Genomic DNA, 12,915 nt, shown 5'->3' with positions numbered 1-12,915 from the left:
GAGAGGATCCTGGTGCGCCAGAGCGAACCAAGCAGCGCACGACTGGCCGGCCGGGAGCCAACGGAACCCGGAGGGGATGTCCACGAGCTCAGGGTCGAAGACAGAAGGCGGCGGTCTTTTCCAGGACAGAGGCGAGGCAGGGTGGTCAAAAAACAGGCAATGTCTGTACTGGGTGATCAATCCAAAGAAGAACGCTGGAAAGACTCGCTTGAATGCAGAGAGGGAACAGGAGGCAGGAGCTTAAATGCCAGGTTGATTACTGATTGGGGACAGGTGAGTGGAATGATTACCTGATGACAGACTGTGACATAGATGACCACACTGTCAACACAGGTGTGGACACAGTCCTGCAGTTCCAATAATGGAAACTACAGAGGGGCCAAGGCCCTTTCCCGCTGAACTGGGCTGTGCTTAATCCAGTTCAAATGTTGAACATCATGCAATAAATTTCTTTAGCATGAACTTTATATGCTTTTTGTCAACCTCTTTCTTTGTCCTTCATTTTAACATTTTTGAAAATCTGTTTTATATTTTGCAACTCTGACATTAAAATAGCAGGATAAATTTAAGTTTTCCCGTCATTCGAGTTAGAGTTGAGGTTTAAACACTTGTTGGCTTTCATACATTTTGAGATTTTCACAGTCGATTACCATAGACCCAGGTGTTGGCCATTCCCAGCTCCTCACACGTGATGTGTGCTCTCATGGCGTTAAAAAACATGACTTATCTAGTTTTCTCATCTAAAACCCCAAGCACCTTGAAAAAAGCTTTGAGGACATTAGCTTGGTTTTAAAAGCTCAGCACCATTCATGATGCACCCTCTCCTGTCATACTTGAGTGCCGATTGCTCCACATGTGTGATGTCTTGCCTCCCGTAGAACTCTTCATACTTTGTGACCTCCACAGCTCTCCTCTCTATCCAGTAATATCATATCTTCAGGTTTCAGTACTTTATAATGTGGCAATAATCTGCTTGTTGCGTGATGTCGGCTTTTCCACGAAATGTTCTTCCAGTGTAATAAGCTACATATTAGTTCTGATACACAACTTGAATTGTTCCCCATTGCAACTTTGTGTAATTAATAATCTGCTAAATGTGAACTGAGTAGCTCTACCTCAACATTGTGCATAATTGCAGCTGCTTGTTTCTGATTAAACTCTAATCTGCAAGGGGAAAAAAATTCAAATTGATCACTTTGCTGTGATGCATTTTAGGAAAATTGACTTTCAGTTTCAGGTTTCCAGATTTGGAAATGTTAAAAATGGGATTTATATTTCTGAGTCTACATTTATTTTAAAGCAAACATTTTATTTTAAATTTGAGGCTTAAACTTAATTGCTCTCGAGGATTAAAATCTGAATTTCTGAGAGCTATTTGTTGTTTTTTTTGTTTTGTTTTTTAAAAATCTAAGTTCAGAGAAAAAAAATCATTCAGATCACTAAATTATTTTTACAGTTATGCATCCCAGTCAAATATACTGGTTTATTAGGTCCATGCTGCCTCTTCTGCTACTGGGACTGACTCTTCTCTGTACTGGAGAGACCACATGGCAGAGTCTCCGCCCTAAAGTCTCTCATTCAGAACAGACATGGTCCTGCCCCCTGCTCTGTCCCTCCTACTCGTCCTCTCCTTATTGTCATACAAATGGTGGTTTGAATCCTCCACTCATGTATTCACTCACTCGTGGGGAAACTGTTAACTTCATCTAAAGGCACCGAGTGAATTTGACTGGAAACAAAACCCAAATCCTCAGACTATCCCAGTGAAGCTGCTTTCTCCAGGTACTTTTATCAATTTCACTCCAGTACACAATTTTTTCCTGCTTTTATAGTAGTGCATTGAGTGCTTTGTTAAACAAGGAAGCTAGTTTTACTCTTTCAGTTTAGTGACAGCTGGGCTTTATGGTTACACTCAGGCTAGTCGCATTTGGCACTATTATGTAGGCCAAAGGTTACTGGCTGTACTGCAGCAAAATGCTCCATTCATACCCTGGTTTTTGTGTTCAGCCCATCTTAATGGGCACATAAAAACAAATTCAAAAGAAACAGCCTGTAAAAGATATGTGATTCCACAAATTCTATGATGTTAAGGCAAAGTTCACTAATCTCAACCATGACATTACTAAGATAAGAGGACATAATGTTTTATCTGTTGAACAGTTTTATGTTTAATGTGCCTGTGGAGTTAAAAGGAAGCACCTTTAATTTGGCAATTAGGGCCAGATTCAGTTTGACCGTCTCTTCATAGAATGATGTTAAAAGGGTCAACTTTTGGAGTATTGAGACTAATACTCAATGTCAGTGTTGTGTGGTTAAAAGAAAGTCAGAATATAATTGTAATTTCACTTCTTTGAATGTGGTTTGAATATTAGGATTTATATTATGATATTACATTAAATGGTTAAAGCTTAGACTATTGTAAATGTAACACCACTCAGGCAATAGGAATTTTAAAAGTAAAAATGCATGTACAGTTTTTTAAAAAATGAATAATTTTTCTATATTGAAATATTTGATTTTTATGGTCATGGTCATTGCATTCATCATCTGACACAAAGGGTCAATATTTTTTTAAGCATATTTTCATGCTTTTGCTTTTGCCCATCCTCTGGATCAGTTCAGGCAGTGGTCACAAATAGAGTTCATTTATTTTACAAAACTATAGGTTGACAGCAGTGGGCTTCTTAAAGCTTGTTTAATCCTCTTATATTACTTCTTCACCAGAGTTCATACTAAGAATGGAAAGGTTCTATATCCATGTGCATGTCAAATGTTTGTATACTTCTCTAACATAGTATTTGTTATACTGATATATGGCAGTTTGTGTTGACAATACTGGCTAGACTGCGTGCTTTTAACAACTAATAAAATCAAACTGCATAATCCATAAGAAATAATTATCATGGAGACAGTAATTATGTAAAAGTCATTAAATCAAGTTGATGAAGACAATAAAAGAGCCTAAAGTTAATAAGTAAACTGTACATGACTGATCATGGACAGAACGCTAGGACCAAGCAGTGTGAACTCTTAGAGTAAGTGCAGGAAGAACTGTAAACTCTGTAAAGAAAGACATTTTTTACCCTTCTGTGGGATGACCTTGTTCACCACCGAGCCTCTGCGTTTGTTTTCTTAGTTGTGGTCAGAAACACGGATAGGATACTGACTTGTTGAAGTCAACATGGGTCATGTATAAGTGGATCAGTCTGGGAAAAGAATGCTAATTACAGTGCAGTAGCCATATTTGAAAAGAGGCAAAAAACTGCTTAAACTCTAGAGAAGAATAAAAAAATACATTCAAGTCATAATCAAAGCTACATTTCGTGTCAAGCAACCTATCCTTGTATTTAATTCTGCATTAGCATCTGATGTCTAATGTGTCAGCACTTTGGTGGTCAAATATCATCAGATGGAAAACATAAGCATTCACGTGCCAATCCCTGATGGGTGTTTTTATGCGGAACTAGTTTCTCCCTGAAACTTGTAAGGAAACTATTTATGTTAAACTGAAATATCCCAACAATAAACAAAGGTAGATATCTCAGACAGTGTTAAAATCACCTCCGTGACCACAGGCATAAAAAATCAAGCTTCTTGGTATGCAGACTGCTTCTAGAAAGATTTGTAAAAGAATGGGTTGGTCTCGGGAGGTCAGTGAATTCCAACATGGTAAACTGATAAGATCTTACCTGTGTAATAGGTCTGCTGTGAAATTTCTTCACCACTAATTATTCCATGGGCAACTGTTAGTGGCATGACAACAAGTGAATAGGAATGACAGCAACACAGCAATAAAGTGGTAGGCTCTGTAAAATCACAGAGCACGGTCAGCAGACGGTGAGGCGCATAGTGCACAAAGGTACCCAACATCCTACAGAATCAATAGCTGCAGACCTCCAAACTTCCTGTAGTAGTTCAGTTTAGCTCCAAATGAGTACCGGTATGTAGAGAGCTTAAGGGAATTTGTTTCTAGGGCCAAGCAGCTGTATCCATTTCTTGCATTACCAAGTACATTGCAACGCATTGGATGCAGTGGTGTGAAGCACACTGCCACTGCACTCTAAGAGTAGTGGAGAAGCGTTCGAATGCAGTGACAAATCCCGAACAAGGGGGTCTTGGTATGGCACTTGCCCAGGAGAGCAGACGTTTAAGGCATTTGGTGGAGGGCAGATGGTGTGGGGGTTGTCTTTCAGGTTTTGGGCAATTTCATGCTCCCAAATTTTGGAGTTTGGGTATGACCTCTTCCTGTCCCAATTTGACTGCGAATCAGTGCACAAAGCAAAGCCCATAAAGACATGGTTGATCGACTTTGGTTTGGAAGAGCTTGCCTGGTCTGCCCAGAGTTGTGATCTCAGTTCTTCTCAGCCAACATTAGTGTCTGTCCTCAAAAATTTGAAGAAGGATCAAAAGTCTCATATACACACTCCTGAACTTTGTGGGAATCGTTTGTGGGGCTGGGGGATAATATTAAACCTTATGGATTGGTCACTCTGATGTGGGCCTAGGGCTAGGGGTGCAGGCCCTTAGAGTTGTGGGGCCTCTCGTATGGAGGGCCGGCGCCTGAGGTGTCCTGCCTCTGGGGGTGGTGGGGATGCACTGTCCCTCATCGCCGGGTATTGGTGCCTTTGGCACCGTGGGCCCCCTTCAGCAGTCCTTTTCTGTTCTGCCCTGCGCATGGGATTGTGGTTGTCCACATACTGGTTGGCCCACTACGTATGTTCTACCCATCAGTGGTCTATGGAGTCTCTGTCTTTTTGTGCTGCTTAAGGCCCACTGCCTGGTTCAGTGTGGTAGGGTTTTGGTGTCCCAGTCTAACTAATCAGTACATCAAGTGGCAAACTCAACATACACACACACACACACAGTATCTATAGCTACAGAACTCCATGAAAGATAAGCTATCGTGTAGACCAGCGCTTCTCAAATAGAAGCCCCACCCCACCCCCCCCCACCCCCCCCCCCCCCACACACACACACACACACACACACACTATTTCAGCAGTTGGGTTCAAGATTAATTTGTAAAATAAATTCTTAATTTAAAAAAAAAAGAAAGAAAAACCTTATGAATTAAAGAGGTAAGTGAGTGGATACTTTGGCAATATAGTGTCTTTACAACAGATCCCTGTGTAGATGACTTCCTGACAGGGTCCCCTCTGGAACAGAGACTCAGTTCTGGATTCATACCACTCACATGGTGGGGGATAAATGACTCTGGACTAAACTCTAACTGTGACAATACAACATTGGAATTTTTAAACAACAGGGAATGTTTTTTTTATATATAAACCTTTAGAAGCCTTTCGTATGGTTGATGTGTGTCGTGCAATCGACCTTCAGAATGTCAGTGGTTAAATTCCTCTGCTCATCCAATGACTGCTCAGATACACACACCGTCAAAGATGTGTGTGTTCAGACAGATTGGTGCCATTTTCCTGGAGAAGGGTACAGTTGAAGTTCTGAACCTGTGGGCCTGTGTGAGTCATCTGTTTGGAGCTGGCATGTTCTTCAGTGTGGGTTTCCTCCAGCTTCTCCTGAATAAAATCAAGGGCAGCAACACAAAAGCAGCATTGATAAGAGGAATTATCCTAATGCCAAGTGCGACTGACCCTCTTCTGACCCACCGAGACTGCCAGCATTGTGTTGACTTTGAACATTACTGCATATCCACTGAATCATGTCAATATTTCTGCTGTAGATGGTGACTAGGTGTAGAAAAAAGAAAACCTGCTGATAAGTTTGCAGTGCCATTAACTCCTCATGTACAACAGAAATAATAGAATTGATCTCTCATGAATTCAGATTAATTGCCTGCCTTTTGTTCTTTAACCCTGCTGTGGTCACCACAACTGTCAGGTAATGAAGCCACTCAGTCTCAGCAGAAATCTGTGATTTTCATAACTGTTTAGCATTTAGGTGAAGCATCACTTACACACAATGAAGCAAACTGGAGATCCAGATCTCAGAACTCATGAGGCAGTCTGGAGTCATTTTTGACATGGCATGAATAGAATAAACAGATGAAACGCCACTGAAGAGTTTCCTGACCCCAAAATTTGACATTGTCCCGCTTTCATCCCCCCATTACTCAAAATCTTTGGGCTAAATAATCCTATCAAATATGGTCTGAAATCACCTGGCTGTTCTTGGTCATGTGATGGTAAAGCTCGTCTAAGATGGTAAGTAATGCATTGTGGTTGTAAAGCAAATAAAAGAATACACTTAAGACAGAAAATAGAAAATATAACTTTAACATTTATGACTTTCCTGCAAAACCTCAGGGATGAAAATAGAGATGATTTGTCACCATCTAAGGTCAACATCTGCTTATGATTCTGTTCCATTTTGTCTCCTATCCACTTTACTGAATGGGCATTCATAAGTGCAACTGTGCAGATGAGAACTCACTGAAAGAAGAGGGACGATTTTGTTTTTTTGGAAAATATCGATATTGATTGGAAGAAAAATCACCAGGGTACAAATGGTGCATACAATTATTTTGCAACACTGTTAATATGACTTGATCCAACTAATAGGACTAGTCTGATTTGTTCAAGATTTGTAAATCCTGCATGATGTTCTCTTGAGTTGTTCATGGTCTTTGTCATGGTTGATGGTCTGTCAAAGAGGAATTTCATGTTAACCTACATGCTGTAATGCAGAGTACAAAGAATTAGCTTTCTAGTCTTTCCACATTGTTGAAATTTCAACGTACTATTAAAAAGTCTGAGTGGACTTTGTTACTCATGAAGTTTTTGTTACTCATGTTTGGTTTTTTTAAAGACGTGAAGCTTCCCAGTGAGACATTTCAGACTTCTTTTTGTTTTCACAGTAACATTCCAAAACGCCTCTTTGAGTCATCTGTTTGGAGCTGGCATGTTCTTCAGTGTGGGTTTCCTCCAGCTTCTCCTGGAGAAAATCTAGGGCAGCCATTTCAGACTTCTTTTTTTTAAGTTTTTACATTAACGTGATCAACATTTATCCTCTGTCAATAACCTTTTGTCTCTGCAGTACAATGGATTCTTCATTCGCTTCAGATGTCCAGTTCAGGCTGAACACAGCCAAAGCTCATCCAGCTCCTACCACCCACAGCAGAGGACAGTGGTCCAGTAAAATTGAGTTCCTTTTGGCTGTTGCAGGACAAATCATCGGACTCGGAAATGTGTGGAGGTTCCCCTATCTGTGCTACAAAAATGGAGGGGGTGAGTTCAGGTAGTTCGGGGTATTAGTAGAGATAGTCAAGATTGGAATAAAACAATTGATACAGCAGGCATCTAGTCTCACTTAAAATTGAAAGTCAAATATTTGTCCTTTATTTGGCCATCAACATCTAAACCTTAGTAGAAAATAAGCAGTAAAGATGAATAATGAGGGAGGATATGTTCCATGTGTTGCATTTTGAAATGGAAATAAAGAAAATGATACATCAAACACCATTGAAATGCCTTTCAGGTGGACTGGGGGACTTCAATACTGAAGACAGAGTTTTCACAGCACATTGCATTCACCAGCTGACATTGTGTTGTAACATGTCTGTTTATGTTTTTAGGGGTGTTTTTCATTCCCTATGTCCTCTTCCTGTTTGCCTGCGGTATCCCGTTGTTTCTCTTGGAGACGTCTCTCGGTCAGTACACCAGTCAGGGAAGTATAACATGCTGGAGGAAAATCTGTCCCCTTTTTGAAGGTAAAGCCCACATAAATATTGTGCATTTTCATGTCTTGGTGGACAGTCACACATTTTATCCTGCCTGTAATTTAATTAGCCCTCAGACTTCTGCTACACATTTAACACCATGTGTTGACTTAGCCAAGTGTTCAAGCATTATTTCTGGTTCCTGGACTTTTCTAAATGTAGCCTGCAACTGCAGAGGTGGGCAGGCCTCTACCGCTGAACTTTATTCATTGCACTTTTTTTTTTTTAAATTTGTCCAATAGTTTCTGTGTTACAACAATTTATTTTCTGTTTATTTTATAGGCATTATAGTCTATTAAATAATCAGTTTTACTCACCACCTGCACACCATATGATGTGTGTCGTCTTCTTGGTCATGTAAATAAATGTGGGACAAATAAATGGACTGTATATCGATGTCGATTCATTGCAGGGATAGGCTATGGCAGTCAGATAGTGGTTTTGTACTCCAGTATCTACTACATCGTCATACTGGCCTGGGCCTTCCTCTATCTTTTCTTCTCTTTCAACTCTGAGCTCCCCTGGGCGAGCTGCAGAAACAGCTGGAACACAGGTTTGTGACGCAGCTTTATCACATCAGCTTTACACACTGAGCAAAAATGAACATAAACTTCCGAGGAAAGAAAATACACAAAAGTCTTTATGGGATCTCCTTAATCACAATAGTACTACAAAACAAATTGTCACTACATTTCTTCAGTAATTAAGGAGACTGTAGACACCTAAAAATGACTTTTTAGGTCCAACCAATGTAAATATATACAGAATTCCGTAAGGCCTTGCTGCATTTGCACCACATTAAGGGAAACCAGAGCAGTTAATGAGTTCAATCATTTATTATTGCGTAACATTGCTCGATGTTCTGGATATTAATTCCATTGTAAGTAAAGCTGCCAGAGGTTTTATATTTTAGAGAAATTAGAAGGCTTTCCCTCTGAGGAATGATGATAAGACCCTCAATATCTGTGTTCCTTTCCAACAGAGAACTGTGTTGAATTTGATGGAAGAGGCAACGGATATAACTGGACTGTTGTTGAAAATGCTACATCACCAGTGAGAGAATTCTGGGAGTGAGTAGGATTTTAAAATAACACTAAAGAGTGCAAAAGAATGTCAGGCTGAGATGTGAGTGGCTTTCAGGAGAAGAATTCTGAACGTCACAGGAAGTGTCGAGGAGTTTGGCAGCATGCAGTGGGAGCTGGCCCTGTGTCTTCTCTTGTCCTGGATCATCTGTTACTTTTGCATTTGGAAAGGAGTTAAGTCCACTGGGAAGGTAGGACCATCATTTGCACGCAAATTTCCATTTTCCTCTGAGGCTGTTCTTATTAATGACATGAATATAACCAACCGTGAACTATATTAGTATATACCATTTAATCTGCAAACTAAAATACATTTTTACTGGAATAATTCCTAACTCTGCCAAATGAATTCCCAACATGGCTTCTCGGCAGGTCGTTTACTTTACTGCCACTTTTCCATATCTGATGCTGCTTGTGCTGCTTGTTCGAGGACTCACTTTACCTGGTGCCTTAGATGGGATTAAGTTCTATCTCTGGCCAGATCCAGCCCGTCTTGCTGACCCACAGGCAAGATCAGATCTCATTTCATGGAATTTGTTGGTGCTCACGGTGGTTTTCCGAACTATATTTCAGTTGTTTGCTGTGTCTCTGACAGCAAATGCTTCGGCTCCTTGTTTGTGTTGTAGGTATGGATGGATGCTGGTACTCAGGTATTTTACTCCTATGCCCTTTGCATTGGGTGTCTAATTGCTCTTGGGAGTTACAATAAGTACAACAACAACTGTTACAGGTGAGTTTGTATATATTATATCTTTTGCATTTTTGGATGCCAACAATGTCTGAAAAGAAGCAACAGGCTGTGAGACTTTTTTAACATTTTGTTGTTGTTTTAGGGACTGTGTGTATTTGTGCCTTCTGAACAGCGGCACTAGTTTTGTAGCCGGCTTTGCCATCTTCTCCGCACTCGGTTTCATGGCATATGAGCAGAACACAGACATATCTAATGTAGCAGAGTCAGGTGAGCGTGACTATCGGACGTTGGTTTATTTCATGCTTAGTGAGAAATATTGTGGGAAAAGAAAGCAGCCGTATGATTTTCTTTCATTGTTGTCCCTCTCGCTGCAGGTCCTGGCCTGGCGTTCATTGCTTACCCTCGAGCTGTTGCCATGATGCCTGTGCCTCAGCTCTGGTCAATTTTCTTTTTTGTTATGATCATCCTGCTGGGACTGGACAGCCAGGTCTGATCATTCTTTGGAGAGGATTATTAATTCCAATTTTGGTCACTAATTTTAAGCTTGAATACACCTAATTTCATAGGAAGATTTCAGCATCAACAGGGGTTGCAGACCAATAGCTAAATTTCAACTTCTTCAGCATTGCACATCATATTATGTAGTATCAATCGGCTATTACTGCTGTAAACTGTGTCTTGATGGCCACCAACACTAATCTGCCTTCTGTGAATGTGACCAGTTGTATTCAGATTTGAGCATCATGTCACACTGTAACTAACACCCGTGACGTATGTACTGAACTCTTTTTCTAGCAGGGTGAGTCCAGCCTTCAGCGCGACACCCTGTTTTCTGCCAAACATATCATGTGGCATACATGTTGATTACGAAATATGTAAAGATTAAATATCCCTCAGTACTTTTTGTAACTTTGAAGATGTTAACATTTTACTGTCAAACTGTTTTCCAGTTTGTTGGTCTGGAATCTGTCGTGACTGCAATTTCCGACATGTATCCATCCTTCTTCCACGTTGGCCATCGGCGAAAAATTCTTCTTCTTGCCATCTGTGTTGTCTGCTTCTTTATCGGTCTTTCAATGGTTACTCAAGTAAGAAGAAATTAACAATATCTCAGCCCTCTTCTTGCAATTTATCTTTACTGCTGCTGAATGACCACAGGACATTTCACACACAGGGTGGGCTGTACATCTTCCAGTTGTTTGACTACTATGCCTGCAGTGGAATGACTCTACTTCTGTTTGCCATTCTCCAATCTGTGTGTGTCAGTTGGATCTATGGTCAGTTGAAGAGAGGAAAAGTCATGGCTGCTTCCTGTAATGTTGGATTTTATCATTCTTTTTTCTGTCTTTTTACAGGTGCAGACAGGTTTTATGAAAACATCGAAGACATGATAGGATACAAACCTTTTCCTCTCATCAAATATTGTTTAAAGTTCATTACACCATTAGTGTGCTTGGTGAGTAATGCATGCGCAAATATATATCTGGCTTCAACCAGCAGTGGAAGAACTCCTATTTCTATGTAATTCTGTTTTCAGGGAACTTTTCTTTTCTCACTGATCAAATACACTCCTCTAAAGTTCAACAACACCATTGATTATCCATGGTGGGGGTACGCTCTCGGCTGGTGGTTCACCCTCTCGTCGACCCTCATGGTCCCCATTGTTATGGTTTTCAAAGTGGTTAGAACCCCTGGAACACTACGACAGGTAAAACCTATACAGAACTACCATTTTAAAAGTATCTCGTTATTACCAAATTACATCAAGCCAAGTGAATATTTTTTCTGTAAAGTATTTTGTTGTGTGTTGATATACTTTAAAGGTCTCATGTTGTGAGAAACAAACTACAGAATATCAACTGTTAAATGTATTAATAAGTTATTTATTTAAATATTGATGCAGGTCTCCTTCTATTGATGGAAAAATGTTGTGCCTACATGCTTTTATGATGTTCTTTATATAACAAACGACCTTGATTGAGTTACAATTCGTTTTGTCAAAAACATTATTAATTTTGGTCCCTGTAAGCCACCGTTTTTTGTCTGACACGCTGAAAAATCAGCGTTATTGTCAATTCCTTTCCTGCAATTTGCCTCCTCGCCACTAGATGTCGATCAAATTTAAAAGACCTCCAAAGTGAAACATTTGTGTCTTTTAAATGTTCCACTCTTCTCTTTCAGAGGCTGTCAAGCTTGTGCACTCCAGACGAAAGTCTTCCAATGACCAATTCAATGAAGAACACTCTTAAACTCACCTCTTTTACCTCAGATCATGAAACTGTGATATGCTAATGAAATTAAAAGAATGTGGTGCACATTCAGAGATGCCAAACAGCACATATGAACATGATGGTACTAATGATTGTTGTCCCCTATAAGACTGTTATAAATCAAATCTCCTCATGTGAAACACAAAATAATATTTGGAGGGGTCAATGCACTGATAGCTCCTAATGAATATTGATTTCATTGCAATTTTGTTTAGGGCATTTGTTGTGTTGAATAAGATCTGATGTAGGTCACATTTAATGTGGAAAAAAGGTCGTTCTGTAAAATGTGGCTTTTGAAGATACATTTAGGTGCCAAAAAACCTTGCCTGACTGTCGCATTGTGACCAGTGAGTGGCACTATAAAGGCAGGCACCCAGACAGCCAGGTTGGTTTACTTATTGTTAACCAGGGTTACTTGATGACCCTTTCACAGAGAAGAGAAAACAGAGAAACTTAGGCAATTTTAATTTAAAACCCTGATCAGAACATCCGATAGATCATAGTGACAGAGTTGATGGGAGGTTAGAAAATGATAGGAAGAAAGCAACAAAATGTGATAGAACTATGTTTCACAGCACGTACTGAGCACAACCAAAAACTGCCGTTTTAGCAGTTTGGTAAACAATATTTTATGAAGTTTAATTATCACACATTTGTCTGAATTTGTTCTTGTTGACATTAATATATTTCTCCTGTCAATCACTGTACAATTAAAGTGCCTAATGTATTTCCTTTCATAAATTGTGAATGTTTTAACACTAGAAATTCCTATTTTCCCACTATATCCCTTTTGGGGTTGTGAGCACGGCCCCAGACAGGGCTTCCAGCTCATCATAGGGCCCTTTGTCAGCATTTCGGGGGTTCAGTGCCTTGCTCAAGGATACCGTAGCAGTGCTTAGCCTACACTGGGGCTTGAAACAGGAACCCTCCACTCCTCTGTCCAGTCTCCTACCGACTGAGATACCAACACCACAAATTACTAGTCTATTATATGAAATTATTTTTATACAGTCCAGCATTGTAGAGCTATATATACAACACTTGCCAAGAGCTGAAGTTTGAATGACTTTTTGGTAAAGTAGTGAAACTGTAATATCTGTATCAGATGATTTGAGTCAAGAGTACAATCATGAATTTAACGTGAGAAAAATAAAACTATGCTAACACAAATAATGGCAA

General features: G+C 39.9%; 1 protein-coding gene across 2 annotated transcripts; it reads left to right on the top strand.

The window, feature by feature from the left end:
• The first annotated feature begins 1,633 nt into the window (after positions 1 to 1,633).
• On the top strand, positions 1,634 to 12,906 carry LOC101077885 (sodium- and chloride-dependent GABA transporter 2-like). 2 transcript variants are annotated; one of them, XM_029827255.1, is made up of 16 exons: positions 1,634 to 1,782; positions 6,833 to 6,888; positions 7,012 to 7,202; positions 7,550 to 7,684; positions 8,106 to 8,246; positions 8,676 to 8,763; positions 8,834 to 8,966; positions 9,148 to 9,282; positions 9,402 to 9,505; positions 9,609 to 9,733; positions 9,841 to 9,953; positions 10,417 to 10,554; positions 10,641 to 10,743; positions 10,822 to 10,922; positions 11,004 to 11,174; positions 11,648 to 12,906. In XM_029827255.1, exons 3-16 carry the CDS (start codon positions 7,016 to 7,018, stop codon positions 11,756 to 11,758), a joined length of 1,785 nt encoding a protein of 594 aa, XP_029683115.1. In that variant the 5' UTR covers positions 1,634 to 1,782; positions 6,833 to 6,888; positions 7,012 to 7,015; the 3' UTR covers positions 11,759 to 12,906. The 2 variants fall into 2 exon arrangements, with proteins under 2 accessions (XP_029683115.1, XP_029683114.1); XM_029827254.1 differs by lacking the exon at positions 6,833 to 6,888.
• Positions 12,907 to 12,915: the final 9 nt, after the last annotated feature.

The sequence above is a fragment of the Takifugu rubripes genome, chromosome 19 (assembly GCF_901000725.2).
Source record: "Takifugu rubripes chromosome 19, fTakRub1.2, whole genome shotgun sequence".
NCBI lineage: Eukaryota > Metazoa > Chordata > Actinopteri > Tetraodontiformes > Tetraodontidae > Takifugu > Takifugu rubripes.
Note: the sequence above shows the minus strand (reverse complement) of the source record. Positions and strands in the feature narration are given on the sequence as shown.